The sequence below is a fragment of the Sphaerodactylus townsendi genome, linkage group LG02, assembly GCF_021028975.2.
Source record: "Sphaerodactylus townsendi isolate TG3544 linkage group LG02, MPM_Stown_v2.3, whole genome shotgun sequence".
Taxonomy (NCBI): Eukaryota; Metazoa; Chordata; class Lepidosauria; order Squamata; family Sphaerodactylidae; genus Sphaerodactylus; species Sphaerodactylus townsendi.
The window spans coordinates 105,741,485-105,763,360 of record NC_059426.1 but is presented as its reverse complement, the minus strand read 5'-3'; the positions used below and the strand labels follow the sequence as shown (position 1 = coordinate 105,763,360).

The window sequence follows — 21,876 nt, the reverse complement described above, 5'->3', positions numbered from 1 at the left end:
CATAAAAGGGAAAAAAAGAGATAAACTTTGATATGTTTCAGCCAGAGCCATGGCTATAGCCAGGGATGGAGAGAGTATAAGTATAAATAAATAAATGTCTGTTATTTATGTATGTACTTGCTCACATGATGCCATGAATAGTTGTGGTACTTTATAAAGAATAAGAATGTAAAATCCTGACTTGAAGAACTTACAACCAAAAATATAACACAAGAAACACAAGAAAGAAAGGGAAGGTTGACCAAGACAGAGAACATGGGAGAATATGTTTGTCTGGAGAGGATGTGGACTAAGTTGTTGTGCCAGTGGTTCCAAGGAAAAGATGGGTTTTGAGTGTGACTTGAAAAAAGGAGAGATTTGTGTCATCACATAGGTATTGGGAGAAGAATTCAGGCATGATAGGCAAGAGAGACAGGACAGCATTTATGAGGGAGCAGATGCTTTGAGAGCTGAGAGTGATAGAACTGGAGGAATACCGATGGTATGAAGGGGGGGGGGATCAGAACATGCAGTCAGAGTAGTAGGGAAGGGAAGGCCTGGAGGGCTTAGAAAGATAAGAGTGAGAAGTTTCCACTTAGGAAGCCATTGCAAGGATTGAAGGAGTCTGTTGCATGGTCAGAGCAGTGTGACCAGTGAATGAACTGTTAGCAGAATTTTGGATAGAAATGAGAGAGTAGAGGTGCAACAGTGGTGGGCCAGAGACCAGGGAGGATCCAAAAATCTAGGTAGGAGGTGAACCAAAATTTTCACTAAGGAGCCAAAGCCAGAGGTTTTTTTTCCAAGTTAGTAAAAGGAAGAAGCGGCATGAACTGGCAAAGAAGAAAGTCGAGGCAAAGATATATCACATCTGTTGTGCTTGGCTAGTCAGTGGATATGAAGAGGGTATCAAAAGAAAAAAGGTTTTGGACAAAATGTGAGGAGATCAGTTTAATACTGAGTTTGAGATGGCAGGAAAACGTCCGAAGGGATATAATGAATCAGATGGAGTTTTAGAAAAGGACATGTGATCCACTTGGGCCTCTCAACATGAAAGTCAGTATCTCTAAGGTGAGAGTGTTGTCAGAGAAGAAGTGATCTATGCATCAAAGTGTGAAATAATAGTTAAGAGTATGTTGGGAGGGTCATCTATGACAGTAGTTTAGAGATGTACAGGGGAAGTCACAAGAATGAACTTCAAAGGTTGAGAAGCTATGGGTGAAGGTGGAGGCAGGGACTAGAACTTGCATAATTAAGAAAGCAGAATATCAGTACCACCAATATGCTGTTTAAGGTAAGGTATGTGAAAGAAAGACCTAAAAACAGAACGCAGAAATATTCTGTCAGTGCCAGAGGAGCGCAGTCAAATTTCAGAGGTCATGTAAGATGATGGTTTTCTCAATGAGGAAGCTACAACTTTAGAGAGAGCTGGAGAAAGGAGACAGGGAGCGGATCAAGCAGTGAATATGGATGAGAGTGAAGAGGGAGTGTGTCAGAATAATGGACATGAGCATCAAAAGCATGACAAAGCCGGAAAGAGATAGGGGCAGGTTGGATAGATAGGGTAGAAATGCTGGGCAGAGGGATAAGTATCATAACAACAACAAAAGCAAGTACAGGCAGTCACATTTACTTGGCACAAAAACCCTAGAATTCTTGAGTTGATCCTTCTGTGTGCCAGTGCGAATGAGTTCACCAAACCCTCCTTGGTCCGTCCACATTCTTTCCTAGCAGGCTGCTTTCCAGATACAGAAACCTGTTATCTCAGTGAAAAGAACTTGGCAAACCTGCATCCTGCTTTAGAACAGCATACATCTTTAGAAGGAACATAGTCTTTATAAATTAATGTGGATAAATAAATGGATGGGGTTGCTCTATTACATGTTTGCAGTTTATAAAAAGCGTTGGGGGTTTTTCTGTGAATTGTTTTTCTAGGCAACTATGAGCTGGTCAGCTTGTTATTGGTCAGGGGAGCAGATCCACTTCTAAGTATGCTTGAAGCAAATGGGATATCCTCATCACTTCATGAAGACATGAATTGCTTTAGCTATGCTGCTGCACATGGACATAGGTAAACCTCTTCGATTAATCAACAGGTGCTTTTCATCTGGTCACCCCGGAGACCCTTTTCTGTTTCCTACTGAAGGAGGAAGGGAATCTGGACTTTTAGAATTTAGACTTTTAAAAAAGGCTTCTTCAGCTTCTGCATGAATGGCAGCTTATCTATGGGGGGAAGAGAAAAGAAAGAAAGAAAGAAAGAAAGAAAGAAAGAAAGAAAGAAAGAAAGAAAGAAAGAAAGAAAGAAAGATGGATTTATATCCTGCCCTTCTCTCCTGTAAGGAGACTCAGAGGGGATTACACACTCTTTTCCCCCTCCTCCCCACAACAGACACCTTGTGAGGCAGGTGGGACTGAGAGAACTCCAAAGAACTGTGACTACCTCAAAGTCACACAACAGGAATGTAGGAGGGGGGAGGGATTGATTCACCAGATAAAACAAATCTGGTTTACCAGAAAGCTCTGACAATCTTCTAACCTCTAACTGCCTTGAAACTTCTCTTGAAACATTTGCAGCTGGGATTTTGAGCACATCCCTTCCAGGAATGCAGTACAAGATTCCACTGTGACATTGTCCAAGTAACCTCCAGTCATGGCTACAATGACATAAGTGCTCTGTTATCCATAGCTGTGGCACAGTGATGTGTGTTTTTGTTATTGCATAACATACCCATGCCAGTAAGCCATGACTATAAGAATAATGGTGTTTATTATTTGGTTCACATTACAGTGTGTAAGTAAAAAAGGATGCAGACCTTGCTCACCCAGACTAACAATCTAACCTAGTCAGTTAGGATAGGGAATCAGCAGAAAGAAGAGAGGGCTCTGGCCTTCAAACACTATGTCAGCAAACTTAGGAGTAAAATGTAGACAGAGCTGCCCTTTTGGTGATAGAGTGAGGTGTAATTTAAAGTGGAAGATTTTACACATCACAAAAAAAGATATTTACATTTTTATTTTTCATTGCAAAGATGCTTGCTATTAGCCTCATGGGAAAAGGCTTCTCTACTGGGACAAATGGCTGTTGAAGGGTCAATTTCTGTTCAAGAAATACAGTGGGAGAAGAAGTTAACAGATATCTCCATGTAGACACACACATACACACTGTTTCCACATCCTCGTTGTGATTATAACTCCTTTCCCTGTGGAGCCCTTAAGAGAAAGAGAATCTCATTTGATTGTAAATCTCTTGTCTTGTTGAGCCCTGAGGTGTTAGGAAACACTGGAACTGAACAAGACAGATGCTGTAATCATTGATTTCCATGATGACTTCTTCTGTCATTATTTTTTAATACTGAAGTATTTAGTGGGTTCATTATTTCACAGGAAACAAGACATTTGTGAAAAATTTATCAGAAAGGGCTTAGGCTGACTTCAGTTTGTGCCATCTATTCCCACAACAAATTTAAATCCTTAGTCTAGCAATAATTTCATGATCAATAAAGGTTGGCATGACTGAATGGAAGTTCTTATGGAGTTGTTGATAAATTGTTGGCTTTGAAACGGGAAGACTTTGGTTTTGATATTTGTGCATCTGTTTCCTTGTACCAATCAATATCTCAACCCAAAAGAGCTGTTGCGGAGATAAACATTCAGTAATCCCCAAGTAAGGAAGACTTGTTTATTATCATTCTGCCAGAAAAAAATGTAACCCTTATTCTTGCATGTAGACACATCTTGGAGATATGTGGTTAGCCCATCCCTTGAGATCCGGACTTCAGTGGGATAACCTGTACAGAGCAATCTGGTTCCATTCTTCCTTTCTGCATCAGGTTACCTTTTCTGCCTGTTGCTCTCTGTCTCCTGGGGCCAGTGTTGGATTGGATGAACCAGTAGGATTCCTGTGGATATTACTTAGCCAGTGATAGCAAACAGTGCTAAAACACACCTGCAGATAGTCAAAGTATTTGATGTTGAACTCTGCCTTTAGCCATAATTTATCTGGCTGATATAGAAAGACAGCTTGTGTGGATTTTTTAAGCAATTCTGTGGCACTAGAGTAGGGTTTCCCAACATGGTGCCTATGGAACCCACTGAGTGTTTTAAGAAAGTTAGCATGGACAAATTGGGTTTTGGCTGATCAAGACCTCAGATTGGCCCCTGGAGATTCAATTGGCTTTGCAGATTAAAAGGCATCTTGTTAAGTAAAACATATCCTGAAATATTTATTTATTTATTTAAAACATGTCTATGCCACTTTTCTATCCAAATAGGGTTTCCAAGGGGGAGAGTTAAGGAGATGCTACTAGAGTTTTACATAACCTCCCTCTCTATTTGGTGATCAGTTCTGTCTCTTGCAGCAGACATTTTGTTCTTGTGCCTACCATACTGTGTAAGAATCCCAAAGGTGCCTGCAGGCTCAAAAAGCTTGGAGGTGCCTTCACTAGAGGCTTACTAACATAGATCATGAGAATATTCTGGAATATGTTTTATTCACACTTTCTGGCAACATTTCACTTATTCATGCATGAGAGGCAAACATTTCAGCATTTATTTAATCTATTAATGTGTAATCACTTTTCTTTTACAGAAATGTTCTACGCAAGCTCCTGACTCAGCCGCAGCAGTCAAAGGGAGATGTTCTCTCATTGGAAGAGATTTTAGCAGAGGGTGTGGAAAGTGATACTTCAAGCCAGGGAAGCTCCAATGAGGGCCAGGTTAAGCTGTGTAAAACCAGAATGAAGGCTTTGCAAGAAGCTATGTATTATAGCGCCGAACATGGCTATGTGGATATCACAATGGAGCTCAGAGCACTGGGTAAGAGGGAAGTTCTGATTCCTTGTTTACAATCTCAAGACATGGAAGTCTCCCACAAGTGACTCCTCAGACTGTGAACATCCTTTTGAGACACTTGGTACATTTAGAACAGCTCAGAAACGTACATTAGCAGAATAAAAGCACTGGAGTCTTGTGTAGGAGGCATCCTGTCAAAACTTGCTCTGTCACGGGTAGGTTGCTCAGTGATTTTTAGGATTCCTTTTCACAAACTGATGTAGGAGATACTTGGGGTTGCTTGGGAGCACTTGGTGATCTTCTGGTAGTATGGCTGATCTCCAGATGACCAAGATCAGTTCTCCTGGAGAATGGTAGCTTTTGAGGGTGGGTTCTGTGACTTTATACCCCACTGAATGTTGGCAGGTTCTACTTCTATTGCCCCACCTGATAAGCTGTATCAGCCAAAATTCACAGTTCTTAAAAGTATCAGACTTAGTCCACGTCTAATTACCATAAGAGCAAACAAAAGTGGAGGAGTTCTAAGGATATTTAAAAGCTGGGTTGTGATGACTGGTAAATTTTGGAATTGGCAGGATATTAGCATGCGCTCCTTGTTTGCCTACATTACATCTGCTGCTTCAGCACACCTGAGCATTTCCTGTGGGTGTGAGTGGATGTGTTTTGGGTCATGACCCTCTTCTTTTTCCCAGCCACAGAACGCAGCCATCCATCCCTTCCCCCAGTATACCAAGCCAATAGCTGCATTACATTCACTAGAACTTTTCAAGCAAGAAAGGGCCCCTGGGCATGCACGCTGAATGATTTTCTCTCCCTACTACTGAATAACCAGGGCCATGTCAGTAGACATTTCAAGCTCAGATATTCTCAGAGTTATTGTAGAATGAGAGCAAATTAAAATAATTTGTGTTACAACATCGTTATTGAACAAACTTGTTTACTTATCTTCTTTCTTTCTTTGACTATTCATTCAGAACTGTTCAAATTTATCTTTAGAATCACATGAATCTAATGGAAAACTGCATATTTTGTGCACAACAGCATGTTAGAATGCCTAATTTCCTGACCCTGAAATATCATTAAAAATGAGAGCTTTAGAATTATAATCCTGATGGTTAAATAGTATGTGGCAAAACTCATATGTCTGACTCATGTAGAAATAATTGCTTAGAAAGCATTGTTTTGGGAAGACCTGTTCTGTGTTTCTAGCATATAATCCAGATTTACAGTAGGGACTGAGGTATGTTCTGACTACACATACAGAACCTTTATTGGCATCATACAGCAAAACAGTTTACAATGAAAAATAAACTTAATACAGCTCAAAATAACCATAATTTAATATAAAAACTTCCCTTTGCGGAAGTAACAATTACAGCAAACAAAAAGTTGGCGACTGATTCAGAAAAATCCTGATTAGAACCATCCAAAAAAATACTTTATCCTTTGGTCATCTGTCATACCCGTGCTAGAGAATGTGAACAATGCTCAATGCTTATGCCTTAAGTATTTCCTATTGGGCAGTGAAACATAGTGTTCACTAGCGTTTCCACTTGTGCATTATTGCAGAGGCATAATCTTTCAGACATTGGGTTTTTTTAAAAAAACTGCCCTCAAGTAAAGCAGAGGTCAAAATATTAAATCTTGCTAAGGAGAATGCATGCCTTAATTTAGAATTAAGCATGTAAAACAGATAATGAGACATACAACCCTTTGCTCCAACTAGAAATTGATTTGCAGGTGAATAAGTTGAGTTTGCTGCTATTGAAGATCTTTGATAACCCCATTCTAAGAATTTGTCTTTTATCAGTTTTTTAGCTTCTAGGTACTTCCCAACCTGGAACTGGCAACCCTACTCAGCACGTTAAACCCATATGGAGACAGGCAATGGCAAATCACCTCCGAATATCTCTTGCCTTGTAAACCCTAAGGGTCCTCAACCGGAGCTAGGGCTTTTTTAGCCTCTGTTGAGCTACACTTGAGCCCTGCAGGATTTTGGCAATTCCACAGGGCCTGCAAGACAGAGATGTAACATTTATTACAACAATGTTATACATGGTTAAGGACAGTGACACTTAAAATCAGAGCCTGACCTCACCCACCCACTTCCTCCTTCCCTCTTTGTCCTTGGTGGCATACCTTTCTAGTGTACTTTCTGGTATCATACTGGACCATTCTACTGAGAGGTCATCTTTGGAACTAGCGCTAATTCTGGAATGTTTTATATTATTAGTATTTTAATGTTAATTACACTTTACATTTTAATGTTTAATTGTATTGTATGTATGGTTGTGTTGTAAGCCACCCGAACCCAGCCTGGCCAGGGAGGATGGGCTATAAATAAATCCTATTTTTGTAGTCAACTGTGACTTGATAGAACTTTCCATTATCAGAATGGCATTGTTGGGAATGTCCTTGGTTTTCTCCCACACCACTTCTGGTAATGTCTGCAACTTTTACATAAGTGATTAGGACCCATCACATGGTTAAGTACCTACTGAGGTTTAAGGCCAGTATACTACATACTTATTACATGAATAGGGATGCATTTATTACCAAGACAGTGTGAGAAAACTGTGCAAGTGGCAACCATCCCACAACACTAAATGTATAAATGAGACATTACACCTTTTCAGTTCTGTGAGTTCCTTCAGAAATACCAATTCAGAGGCAATATTCCTCTGATTATCTGGTGTTATGGGCAAACATGGGATGCCTCCATCATAAACTATGTTTTACCCTGCTTTTGTCCTTAGTGGAGACTTTAGTGCAGTGGTGGCGAACCTATGGCACTCCAGATGTTCATGAACTACAATGCCCATCAGTTCCTGCCAGCATGGCCAATTGGCCATGCTGGCAGCAGCTGATGGGAATTGTAGTCCATGAACATCTGGAGTGCCATAGGTTCGCCACCACTGCACTAGAGAATTACAAAAATGCAATTTAAATAAGCAAACAGAAAAAAAAGTAAAGCTGTTGCAAAATCGTGCGGTGCAGAAAGGTATTGGCAGTAAATTAAGCAGCACTTTTCCCTTGTCTTTCAACGGCCCTAGGAATCCCATGGAAGCTCCATGTGTGGATTGAGTCACTGCGGACAACTTTTTATCAGTCTCGTTACTCGGTGGTACAGAACCTCTTACGTGAATTTGTCACCATTAAGGAAGAAGACTACAATGAGGAGCTGGCTAATGAGGGACTGCAGCTCATGTTTGATATCTTCAGAACCAGCAAAGTAATCTATTTTACAACTCTATGCAGATATCTATTCCTTCCCTCTCCCCCACCCCCCACCCCCACCCCAAAGCTCTATTTGTGCTCAGGATGAATTAGCCTAAACCTGTATTACAGTGACAATTAATTATAAATGCAGAGATCACCAACACTGTTCCGTGGTCGTGGGTTTTTTTTTAGCCTGTTTAATACAGCATTGGGAGGCATCAGAAGGTAAAGTGCTTAAGGACACATTCTTCCTAGCACACACTCAGTCTAATCAAAATTGAGATCATCTGCAGTAACTTGACACTTGGAATAGAGAGAGTTTGCTTCTGAGAGAAAGGGGAAGGGGGTGAAGGATTCCTTTAGCATGTTAGCACAGGTTTGTGACTATAGTACATGTAGTTTTCAGAAACTGAAGTGCCCTCATTATATTTTACAGAACCAATTAGTAGTTTTGCTTGACTGAAATTGGATCCAGATCAGCTCTAGGTGTGCAAAACTACATGCTGCCAACAATGACCACTCCTGGACAATGTCCCCATGTACATTACAAAACAAAAAGCAAAACTTCCAGTCCATTCAGTAGGATACAGATTTTGAAGAAATTTTCTATGTATTGGCTACACACTTGGAATCTGCTTCTGTGTACTGAAGGGGTTAGGGTGTTTGAAACTGCTTTTCTTAGCAGAAAGAAATTTTAGTTTTTACTTCTGAGGATTTGTGGATAGGTTTAAAATTATTTCCCATATGCAGACTTTGGACTGTTTTCTACAGAAAACTGAATTTTAGCTTCCTGTCATCTATTGCCTGTATGAATTGCTTAGAAACTAGTTGTTTTGATCTCCCAGAGCTCGGCCATTATGAAAATCATATCTCCATTCATGGTTCTTTTCAGAATGAGTCGGTCAACCTGCAGCTTGCAAGTGTTTTTGCTCACTGCTATGGAAGCAGCCCCATCCCCGGCCTTTCTGAAATCAGAAAGACCCTACCAGCCCGGCTAGGTAAGATGCTGCAGCATTCATCATCACAGGCATTGAGATTGTTGTTTTTGTTTTGTTATTAAAACTCATTTTCATTTTTCCCCCATTCCAGATCCTCACTTTTTAAATAACAAAGATATGTCCGATGTTACTTTTCTAGTGGAAGGAAAACTGTTTTATGCACACAAAGTTCTCTTGGTTACTGCTTCAAACAGGTGAGATTTTACACTGCAAGTGTCACATGGCACCTTTGCTGTGTCATTGGAATGAAATCAGGGATGGATCCAAATTAATGATCCCACAAGTGCAAGACTTCCAATCATGCGGCATGATTTTCCTGCCTGTCGGGAGCATTTTGTGTGACATGTGATGGGGAAGGTGGGGAAATTGTGCTGCTTGTAGAAGTCGTTACATCTGTAGAAATGTTAGCATGGATCCAATTCAATGAGTCAGCTCCTTGCAAAAACAATCATCTTTTTACTTTCTCACAATTTCAGATAGTTGTTTATTTGAACAGAGGTAATAGTCCCCTTTTAAAAGAACTTTTGACTTGGCAGGGCACCCAAACCTAGTTAGAATATGTTAAGACTTGTTATTTGTTTCTCTGTAAGTCAGTACATTGCCTAGTGAATGGCAACTATGAATAGCGTAGACTTGCACAAAAATCATAAGTGTAAGTGTGTGTGTGTGTGTGTATATACACATACACATATATACATACATATACATATACACACACACACATATATACATACATATACACACACATACACACACACATATACATGTGTGTGTGTGTGTGTTATTTGAAGGGACTAAAAGCTCAAGGAAATCTTCCCTAGGGAGTTCTAGAGCCTGTAGTAGAATCCCTTCTTGGTTGTACATGACAGGTTAAAACAGCTTTCAGATGATTTTTGAGGTCTCCATACCAACATTGATGACAGTCTGAATTTGAATTATGACATGTCTCTTTTCATTAGGTTTCAGTTTTAGATTTTTGGGGGCTTTCTAGTATTTTATTTGTAGTATTAGTTTATGGTTTCAATGTTGTAAACTACCTATATAAACAAATTTACATAGAACATGTTATCATAACGAGAACTTGTGAGTGAACTTTTATTGTAGGTCCAGATTCCAGTGTTCAGGATATTAGGGAAACCATTTCTACATTTGATAGAGCTAAATAATTCTCAGCCCCAGTTCATATGTAACACTTAAACAAGGGTTTATGTTTGGGAATAGTTGGTGGGATTTCATGCATATAACTTTTCTCATCTTATTCCCCTTCATTTTGTTATAATGATTACTTTGGGTTTAAAGGAAGCTCAGTATGCTCTTTCATTTTTAGAAATGTGTGAGTTAGAACCATACCTTTTTCATTTTAACCCAGATTAAAGACTATCACAAATAGATTCAAACAGGGTTGAGGGATGTAGGGACAAATAAAAAAGAGGATAAAGTTGTGGGGGGAGGGAAGTAGTCGTGCAGTAACCTTCCTGTTCCTAAGTCATGGCTCCAGTGTTAAGTCCAAACCAGGCCGCATTTGCTTAATTGTTGAAAGCAAATGATTGTTGAAAGGAAGTAAAACAGATCCATCTGGATCCAAAGGTGTGGACAGGCAGAAAATAAAAAAGTAGTGGGCCAGCAAAAAGGAGTTAGGGTACAAAATTCCAGGGGCTCAAACCACACAGGGACTCAAGTAGATTTGAAGAGCCAGGCAATGTATTGCTTGGTAGGGGATACTAGAAGCGCACCTATTTTAATTGAGCATATTGTATATGTTCCTCTGAGTGAAGGCAGAGGAAGTTTTGAAAAATAATCCAAGCAAATGTAATTTTCAAAGCTCCCTGTGGAAACCTTCTGCTTTTTCAGATTTAAGAAACTGATGGCCAATAAAACAGAACAAGACAGCCAAGGTAGTAAGACTGTGGAAATCAGTGATATGAAATACAGCATCTTTAAGGTATGAATACAAACTGTAATTCTTTTTATTGTCTAAAGCTGTAATGGGACCTGATTCAAACACCTTAAACTCCTGAAAAGTGCTTAATGTGTAGTAATTTTCAATTTGCGGTACTCATCTCTGGAAACAATTATTTTTGTGAGAAGTTGCTTATGTAAAAAATGTAGCTACAAAGCACTCCCTAACCAATTCATGGTCCGAATTTCATTTATCAAAGTAAGTTAGAACACAATATTTAGTCTACACAATATCAACACAAACTGTTCCTTTGTAGGCAATACAGTGTTTGAATCAGAGATTGCCAATATTGTCAGGACCAAATCACATGTGTTGTTTGGGATCTATTCTTGGATCCCTTCACACGTAATTTGTATTCCATCAATCAATCAATCAATCAATCAATCAATCAATCAATCAATCAATCAATCAATCAATCAATCAATCATTTATTTACAGTCAACGACCAGTATAACAAAATAAATATGCATCAATTTCACAGTGCCATTAGCATAAACTATATGTGTACACACAAAAAAATACGCTAAAAGCATAGATCAAGGATAATATGTAATCTAGGGTATATACAAAGGGGAATTTGTATTCCAGAAAGAGCCCTGCCCTGTGGAAATGTGTGTGTACGTGTGTGTGTTAGGACAAGATGGAATCCCAAACTTTTTTTACTACAAAAAGCAGCCGAGGTAAATGGATCAGGGGAATTTAAAAAAAACTGTTTTCCCAACTCACAACCCCTTTCGCATTGCCATTTTAAAAGTCTGAATTATATATTGGAGAATCTGATCCCTAATCTCTTGTGTAATTTTGCTTAAATGGTAGGTAGTAATTTTTGCAGTTATCTCACTGGCGTAATGCCCATTGGGCAAGGTGGGCAGCTGCCCAGGGCATCACCTTGTGGGGGGCATCAAAATGCTGGGTTCGTTTTTGGGTATTTTGGTGGTTTTCCATTTTTGGCCTGCAGGGGCGCAGTTTTTAGGCTAGCGGCACCAAAATTTCAGCATATCATCAGGAGACTGTCCTTATGCTACCCCCCAAGTTTGGTGAGGTTTGGTTCAGGGAGTCCAAAGTTATGGACTCCCAAAGGGGGTGCCCCATCCCCCATTGTTTCCAATGGGAGCTAATAGGAGATGGGGGCTACAGTTTTGAGGGTCCATAACTTTGGCCCCATTTACAGAAATGTACTTACAGCCACCAGCCCCGTTGACATGTGCAGAAAAATGTGCAGAACAAAGATTCTTGGGCAAAGTTCTAGGATGTTCCTGCAGGGGGTGCATTTTTGGATGTGTCGGCACCAAAATTTCAGAATTTATCATCTGGAGGTGTTAAGCTTCAAGTTTGGTGCAGTTTGGTTCAGGGGGGCCAAAGTTATGGACCCTCCAAACTGCAACCCCATAACCTATTAGCTCCCATTGGAAACTAATGGGAGATAGAACACAGAGGAGTCCATAACTTCAGACTCCATGAGCTCTCATAAACATGGGGAGTAGCATAAGGACAGTCCCCTGATGATATGCTGAAATTGTCCTGGTGCAAAAAAAAAAAATTGGTCGTGGTGGAATGGCCACCCATGGGGGGGGGGGGCATCCAACTCAGGTTTTGCCCAGGGCTAGTTTGCCCAGGGCTACCTCGTTACGCCCCTGAGTTATCTTGATCACAGGAACTGCAGGTCCATGAGATGTGAGAGAAATGCATGGCCAAAACCCATGTCACATGAGCTATCCCCCAACACTCCTGAAATTTCCAAGACATAACTTTCAGGTGAATTGGGTTCTGAATAGGGTAAGAAAAACTTGCAGGCTTTGTTTTAAATTAACACAAATGATTGAAAGTTTATGTGGTTGTTTTGAAAAGGATTCCACTTTGCTTAATGTCTACATGTCCTGTATATAATTTATTCTTGATGAAAACGGAGTACAGTGGTTTTGGTGTGTAAATAAAAGCCAAGGTTATTGAAGTTCTGCAGTTAGAAGGAACTTTTTCCTTTTTTTAGAACTGTGGAAGTCTGAAGTCTGAAAGTGGCCACCTATAAAACTGATGCACAAGGATCCATTTATTTCCTAAACTTTCATTCAGTTGTCAGTCAAATGTATTTGTATTTAAACAGTTAAAGCTACAGTTGCCTTCCTATATGCGCTTTGCAAAAGTTTGATGCTACATTGTAGTGCTGCATTAAGCTGTAATTGCTGGGTTTGCTTCCAAACTTAACTGGCTAAACCTGTCTATCACCCAAAGCTGGGTAGTAAAGCATTTACATATAGATTAGCACACAGCATTTAACTTTCTTGAATTTAAATCATGGAAATGTCTAGTAGGAGTGGAGCTGCTGGATGACATAAAATGGGAGTTTGCAGAAACCTCTGAGTTCAGATTTCTCATTGCTTTGGCATTATGCCCTATTTCAGATTCTGATGCAGTATTTATATTATGGAGGAACAGAATCTTTGGAAATTCCTACCACTGATATCCTAGAGGTGAGCATATATTCTTTCTTTAATTTATGACTACTTCAGGATAGCCGGAATTAAACCTGATTATGGGTGCTTCATGATCACACTGGTCTACTCTTTGACAAATGGTTTGAAGCATATGTCCCAAATTAAATAGTGCTCAATACACCTGCTTTATGCAACAACTATACTGTCCACTTTATATCACAGTACTAATGATTGGAGTTCTAAAATTTTGGAGGGAAATTTGGGACTTTGATGTTGGGAAAAGTCAGAGCTAACCCCCCCTCCCCCGCCGCCGCCCCATGCTAGTTTCCTGATCAGGAATACCCACCCAATCTCAATTCTTTTAGTACTGATAGAGAAAGAAGGTGCTTGAGCCACTGCCCCCCTACCTCAAAAGACTTAACATAACTGTGGGAATGTATCTTCGATCATGGAAATGTGACATTCCCCAAACCCATGACTGCTTTTGCAGCTAAATCACACACTGTGGATCTTAGTGTAGTTTGAGTCTTGCAAGTTGCCTTATATTGTTTTTGCTTGAGGATGCTTGATTGTTCACGGTTATTCATGAACTACCGTGAATTTATAACTGTCCATGAAGTTTATAATCTAAAGTAAACAACGGGAAAATAGAGTTAGAATGTGCTGAATGTTAGCAAATGCAGTTTACATGAACTTAAAACAATTTGGTTACCATTGGGAATACCATTGGGAATCCTTAATAAGGATTAAGGACTGAAGCCAGATGCCCTTTGGAAAAGATGCATTTGAAGGTGGTGGCAGCACAAGAACAGAAAGGGGAAAAGAGGAGAAAGAGATTAATGCAGAACAAACATTGAATGAGCAATATGGCAAACAGGTGTACACAGTTTATTGATCTGTCCAGTTGGGGCCTCTCCCATTATAATCCTATGGGAAGGGGCCATGGCTCAGTGTGCTTGGCCTGCAGAAGGTCCTGGGTTCAATCCCTGGGATCTCTAGCTAAAATAATCAGGTTGTGAAAGTTCTCTGTCTAAGGCCCTGGGAAACCACTGCCCATCTGAGAAGACAGCATTGACCTTCATGGATAATTATATGGTATAGCATAAGACAATTTCATGTATGTTCATATGTTTACTTTGGTGTTCTCTTTAATGGCTTCCCTGACATCTTCCTTAGTTGTTATCAGCTGCAAGTCTATTCCAATTGGATGGCCTCCAGCGACACTGTGAAATACTTTGTGCCCAGACCATCAGCACAGAAAGTTGTATCAGCATCTATAAATATGCCAAGGTAAAGGCCAAATTGTCTTCCAGTTATGTTCAAAAGCATTCAGACACTTCTGAGACTAAGAAGAGCCCTTCTGATTCAGACCAAAGGTCCATTTAGTCCAGCTTCTGTTTCCAGAAGTGGCCTACTGGAAGCTCTCCTCTATTAGTTGTCTCCAGTGTCTAAATATTTAGAGGTATGCTATCTCAGAACATGAATGCCTCGTTTTGTAGTCTTAGGCGTTTTCTTCACGATCCATATATCCTGGGATAAGGAAGTGAACCATCCTAGTTTGGGCATGAATTCCGCAAGGCTGCCGTGCCAAAATCGGGCTCGCCTCACAAGTTTTGCCTTATCCCACGGCTTTCAAAAAACGATAAAATTGGTGGTTCTTTTGAAAAAGCATGCGCTGATCCCACACCCATGCAAACACAGCGGGAGACGGGCCGGTTTATTTTTCCTGCATCACCACCTGCTCTCCCTGCCAATCAGAATGTCGGAAAAACAGAATCCACGTAAACAATGTCCACGTAAACTTTCATGTGGAAAATGAAAATAAACAGGGGGCTCATGCATAATTTGCTGGAGTTCTTCCTCCCAGCCTGAACGTACTGACGGGCAACTGTGCAAAGGGAGAAACCAGGATAAAAACACCCTGGGATATATGATCCCGAGTCTATCCTGGGATATTTTGTCTGTGGGGAAAACGCCTAATATGGTAAGCCAGTTATGAGAACTAGGTCTCACACTTAGTTCCTTGTTCATATGCACTGAGATAACTGAAGTTTACCTACAATACAGGATTGTTGCAAGGATACACCCTGCTCTTTAATTATTGAGATTAAATTACATATCAGGGAACCTAATCACACATTCCTAACATCACTTGTAATTTGTCCCATAGTAAATTAAGTGACACATCAGTGCATTGCCACAATACTACTTCTGGCAGAGGGTTTTTTAAAAAAAAATGTTGAATTTTCTGTAAGCATGCCATTATTATTAATATCATCATTGTTATTAAAATCCCAACAATTCTGTCAGGAATAATGATGGCAACTCCATTAGGAATCAGCATAAGATTCTGGAGTTTGGATTAATGTGTCAAAGACTGGTTGGAGCTAAAGAGTCATGAATGGAATGAATTCAGCAAATTTCCTCTACTTGCTTCTCCCAGTCAGTTTCATGCACCCACAGAAAGGTTGTCAGGGAACTCAAGAACACAGCGGTATTCATTGGATTTGAGCAGGAACAAGGGAGATCACTGGAAGCTACTGTTAAGTTTATTGAAGAGCTATTTTCCCTCTGTTCCCAAATAATAGGTTTTCAAGGGTTCATGCAGCTGGAGGTGGAATCTATTAAGTGAACTTATTCTGTTTACTGTTGATTGGATCCCACACTCTATAACCCTGTGTTTGGTTAGTTTCCCTTCCTAGGTTATATATAATATCTTTATGGGTGCTGTGGAAGGGGAAAATCAAAAACTACTTCCCACTTAACTTTAACAATACTTTTCTTCAAATTATTTTCTGTCACTATTAGTTATTGCATAGTGGAAGCAGCAATCTTCTTCTAATCTTCACCCAGTGACATCAAAGTGACTGTTATCCAAAAGATAACAAGAAAAAAAGAACCAAAAACAGCAAGCAGAAAGTTTGTAGGAAAAACTCTGCCATGTTCCACTAACTGCCTTTCCCCCCCAAAGCTCATCTCATATGCTCAGGATTTCTTTGACTGCTAATACCATGTGCCATCTGGTAGCACTTATTATATAGCCATGATGTGTCACATGGATTGCACCCATACATAACAAAACAGGTATCATCTTGGCTGTTTCATTGACCAGCTGCTCTTTTCCTTTAAGTGTTACTTGACTTTAGCTCAACAACCAGCAGGCAATCACAAAAGGATTAGAAAGAAAGCGGGGGGGGGGGGGGGGCTGTTTGACCTCTTTAAAATATCCCTGAGGAATGGCCCAGCTCAGGGAAACAGAAAACAATCTTCAGACATAAGATTAAATGTCTTCTTAACCATTTGCTACCAGTATTAAGCCTTCCCATACAATAAAACCATCAGAGTAGAGAGAAGTGCTAATTGACAGCTGCATAAAAATCTCTTGGCCCTATCCCCTTGTTTCTTACAGATTCACAATGCACTTGAGCTGGCCTCCTTTTGCGAGGGCTTCTTCCTCAAGCACATGGTCTCACTATTGGAGCAGGAGCCTTTCAAACATCTCATCTATGGCAGGAACAGTAAGGTTCAAGGTCTGGATCCTCTGCAGGACTTGCAGTCCACTTTGGCCAGCAGACTTCATTCAGTTTACATCACTTCAAGGGTGTGACCATCAGGTGAAATGATGGCTGATGCACCAACTCAAACTGCACTAGGATGGGACCTTGCCAGCTATGGCTTCCTTTTCTGGCTTATGGGGATACCTGCTTGTGGAGAAAGAACTTCCTTCAAGAAGATACTTCCACAGTAAAAGATGTCTCTGGAAATCATCTTTAGGTTCCCAAATAAATTAAGCTGGAGGCTGGAAGAAAGCAAAAGGGATGTTGCTCATATAGTGATATGGTTCAACAGGCAGCTCTAAAAGACCTCAAAATCACACATTTTTTTCAGAAGTTTGGTATGCAGAAATTCTTAGGGGTCCAGCAAAACATGATGTAAGGGATGAGGGAGGAAAAATACAGGTGCTGTTGCTGGGCTTCTCAATTTCTAATTACAGCTTCAGAAGAAGCATAACAGGACAGAGCTGGATTCCCTCTCTCCCAGCAACCCATCTATGAACTTCAAAGCAGCCACATGGATCTGCTAATGAGTTTTTTAGAAGAAGGTGAGATCTTAATCATGGATCTCTCACATTATGCAGGTTTAACTCCTTTAGACACTGGAGATCTCAGGTGGGCTTATGGGTACAGCTAGGACTGCCCAAAATGCCTCTCTGAAACATTGGTACATAGACCACAATCAGTGTTTACAGTACATCATGCCTATGAAAAGTTTTGGCGGTGGAAAGATCAGATTTTGGCTATTTAGTGTCATCTATTTTTTTATGTACACTAACAACATTCTACTTCATTAGGTATAGTAATAACACCAAATTGCCACACTGCAAACAGAATTAGCTCCCCGTCCATTTTGCCTGTATATAATATAAGTGTTACCTAACAGTCCAGATTTATTTTCATGTGTAATTATTGGTTCTCAGGATTGGCCAGCAATTACAGGATTTAGAAGTCTACCATAAAAGAGTTACCCTTTATGACTAAAATTCACAGCTGCCAAGAGATGGACATTATTCCAAGGGTCTTCCTGGCAGCCCAAGTCATGTGATTGATTTTAATATATCTGAGAGTGGAAGTGGGGCGGGGGGGGGGGGAGCCATCTTATGCTGCCCAGGTCATTGGAGGCAGAGACACTATCATATGTCGACCAAGCCAGCTGTGATTATGGAGGCTATAACAACTGCACCAGTGGCTGCAGGGCAGAAGAATAGATATCCAAACATTGTGCAAATACTGTAGTACAATAAGGGCTGGAACTTAATTTGTCTGTATTGTATTTGAGCAATAATTGCCATAAAGACTTCATTTCCTAGTTATGCCTCAACAAACTGCTTACCACTGTGCAGCTTGGAATTGTCTGCACTGAGCACCAACCTACAGAACACAGCCCCCAGTCCAGTTAAGGAGATACAGCCACATCAGGCTTACATGTGCAAGACACATACAGTGATGGAAAGTGCAGCCCTAAACCCTCAGATTAGCATCCCGAAGCACATCAGACTATGGAGTCAATCCTTCTGCACTGCATTGCTTTGTTGGGAAGCACAGTGAGATATGCATTTAATTAATGATTTCTGATTAGTTTATTTATAGGCTAGTAGAGCTGGGCTGGAGCATAATGTCTACATCGGTACTGAAAGTAGATTGTAGCCTTGAGAAATCAATGAGAGCAAAATGGAAAGAATATTCCTCTCTCCCAGCCAACACGTTGCCAATTGTGGCTGCCATCTTTGCACTCCCTACAGAGGAATATTGAGGATGAAGTGTTTAAAAACTGATTCATGATGTCATCTTTGCCAAGACTTACAAGTGAAAATAGCTGCTTCTGTGAGAGGTTTCTTGTTAAGTGAATAAAGGAAGAAGGGCAGAGACACACAAAGGCAGAAAGGCAGAGAGATGTTACATGGGTGGGGTATTGTAAAGATTCTGGGAAGATTCTGGAAGTAGTAGAAAGGTAGAGCAGTTGGAAATGAATGTTAGTTTCAAAAGAAAATGAAAGGAGCTTTTTCACAATCTTATTTAGTTTTTTTCCAACCCAGAAAACCATGCCTGCCATATGTTGACTGTAATGCCTCCATTGAGATTTTTTAAAAGAAAATAACGGAGGGCTTGTAGCCTGTAGTTCCAAGGATTTCTTGGCATTTAAGTTTGGAGGTGGGGGGAGGAGCAGCAACTCTAAACCTTGCCCGATGCTGTTTTTGAGGATTCAGGTCAAATGTTGGGATATGATTAGTGTGCTGCAGTGGGTGGGCAAATGGGACAGTCCAGATTGGTAATGACTGAATGGTTGAATATGGGCTGATAATTATGTTGGTAGGAAGAACAATAATAGTAAATGCAGTTCAGCAACAATATAAGCCATCTTCTGTTAATTGTTACATTTTCTCCAAGGTGATCAGGGTTGTTTATATGGTTCACATCTCCTCCTGTTAACCACATGGCTGATTAGGAATTGAAACTAAGTTCAACACAAAAATGCATTGGGGGGAAATGAGGAGACCTGCATGGAGATTGGGGCAGGGCTCGGGGCGGGGCCACCCACCATCCTGCCCCCAGCCTCCATCCAGGCCCACAGGGCCTGGGGAGGGTCTGGAGAGGCCTGCATGGAGACCGGGGGGGCCAGCCAGCCTGCAGAGAGGTGCGGGCAGGGTTCAGTGGTGTGCGGCTGGCACGCACACCTCTTGGTCATGTGTGACCAAAAGGTTGCGCCCAGGGACATGGGTGACCCCATGTCCCTATATAGGCCATACGCCTCTGGTTCAACATCACCATTGCATCACACTGACAGGAAAGAGGGGAACTGAACTAAACTAAAGGAAGGTTACTTTTCCCAGGCATCTGATTCCTAGCTAGATGGTATATAGCTCCATTGCAAAATAAACACAGGTTTACCCACCTTTCATAACACTGGCATCATATAGTACTACGACATCACATAGGAAGTCTGCCAAGCTAAAAGAAATCAGCCCCACAGAAAGCCTGAAGGCACCTCAGTAAGTTGCATACGTTACTAATGGATCAAGAGTTACATCACTCTTCAAACTGCACAGGCCCATCCATGACAGCTGTGCAAGTTGTTCATTCAACAAATTGATATTGTACACTTTCCAGGCACTCACTGGTAAAATATAGGTTTGAAATACATACACAGAGAACTTTTCGTTCTCCAGAAAAAGTCAGAAAGATTTAAGATTTGTCTCTCGCTTATTTGGAAACAAAATTTGTACTTCTGGAAAATAATTTTCTAATAGCTGTTTCAGCTAGGTGTACAAAAAAAACCCCATAGATCCTATTGTATTGCTGTAATTTTGTCTAGTATATTAACTGTACATTAATGTTGTTTACTTATGTATATTTTATTAACAATGTAACTTCATTAAACTTTACAGATGGTGTAAGATCATATATTCCCTCAGGGTTTAGAGAAGCACTATGCTCCAAAAGACAGGCTCTGTGAGCTGGGCGATTCAATCATGGACATAGTTTAGGTTTTCTCCCAATTCTGTTCTCAGCCATGACTGTGCAGATGGTGCAGAATACAGGTGGTCATGTGGCCCTTGAAAGACTGAAATTTGTTTGAAACTTGAATTTGTTTAATGGAATTCTGACTTTTTATAAGATATTGACTTTTACCAAGAAATAGAACTTTGAAGTTTACAAGTCATAGCTCCTACATTAGGCACCAATCACCTACTTTTCTGCCCTCCTTAGAAGAATCCACTAGCTTTCAGTTGCACAAAGTTTAAGGGATGGCATGGATACCAAGGATCGACTTCACTACACCACGAGACCCTCATGATCTTCATTCTCTGTATAATTTTGCAAGCTTAAACTTATGCTGTTGGCTACAGGACTCCCGCATTCACTCTACTCCTACCTTAAACAGGGAGAAGGAATATAGTAATCATATTCTACAGGATAATATAGCACTACATATTAAAAGTCCCCAAAACAGAAAGAACCAAGAAAACAAACGTTCACATTACAGAGTTGAAACCACTGGGGGATGTTGGTAAATGTTGAGCAGTTTTACTTCTCTTTGAAAAGGAGCCCTATTCCTTTTGACATATGTTTCCCTAGTAAAACATGCTTCTGAATTTAGGATTCTCATTTCGTCCAAATGGCTTCATATGCACAATTACACACAGATATATTTCCCCCTTCCCATAGCCATAGTCACGTAGCAGATAGCTACCCAGAAGACTGTTCCAAAGAGGTTTCTGCTAGGAATTGCTGAAGGTGAACAGACATATGGGCTATAATTCAAAAATTATTTAAGCATGGAAGAGTACTGGGTGTGCTACTGGAATTTCGCTATTTTGACCAAGGCTATTATTCTTCCTGGTGAGACAAGCCATTCATTTGTTTAATTGAGCAGCCTATTACATGGTTGGGGTGCAAGAATTATGCACACTGTGAAGGACTACACAAGGAGGTGAGAAATTAAACTTGAAAAATATTAGCTTCACTTTTATCTCAGTGTAGTGTCAAGAATTTGTTAAGTCTCCATGAAGTCAGAATGGAAACTGACTAGAACCTCTTCATGATTCAGATAGCTTGATAAGAGAATTATGTACCAAAATCATTTTATTTCGTTAGTACATTCTACCCTTCACCCAAGATAACATAGGATGAGATGCCCAGTTTTCTTCTGTCTTTCATTTCATCCTGATTGCACAGCAAAATAGGTTAGGCTATGGGAGAGTGATCTGCCTAAAGTCACCCAATGAATTTTATGCCCAAGAGTCCTTTAGCCAAACATTCTATACATACATACACACACACACACACATACATACATACACACATACACACACACATACACACACACATACATACAAAAACATTGACAGTTTAATTGCTGCAGCCTAAAATTGCTTTTATTTATTGTTAGGGTGGTTTTATCCAGGTTGGAAATTTTTTGAAGATTTGGGGCTGTAATTCCT

General features: G+C 40.3%; 1 protein-coding gene across 1 annotated transcript in view; it reads left to right on the top strand.

Moving 5' to 3' along the window:
* The window catches only part of ABTB2 (ankyrin repeat and BTB domain containing 2), a 213,728-nt gene extending 193,403 nt beyond the window's left edge, over positions 1-20,325 (top strand). Inside the window, exons 9-17 of the mRNA XM_048484315.1 lie at positions 1,912-2,047; positions 4,565-4,791; positions 7,821-7,999; positions 8,879-8,984; positions 9,076-9,178; positions 10,836-10,926; positions 13,344-13,412; positions 14,553-14,666; positions 16,786-20,325. Coding sequence (XP_048340272.1) covers positions 1,912-2,047; positions 4,565-4,791; positions 7,821-7,999; positions 8,879-8,984; positions 9,076-9,178; positions 10,836-10,926; positions 13,344-13,412; positions 14,553-14,666; positions 16,786-16,983 — 1,223 coding nt within the window. The 3' untranslated portion in view covers positions 16,984-20,325. The remainder of the gene's footprint in view (positions 1-1,911; positions 2,048-4,564; positions 4,792-7,820; positions 8,000-8,878; positions 8,985-9,075; positions 9,179-10,835; positions 10,927-13,343; positions 13,413-14,552; positions 14,667-16,785) is intronic.
* The last annotated feature ends 1,551 nt before the right edge of the window (positions 20,326-21,876 follow it).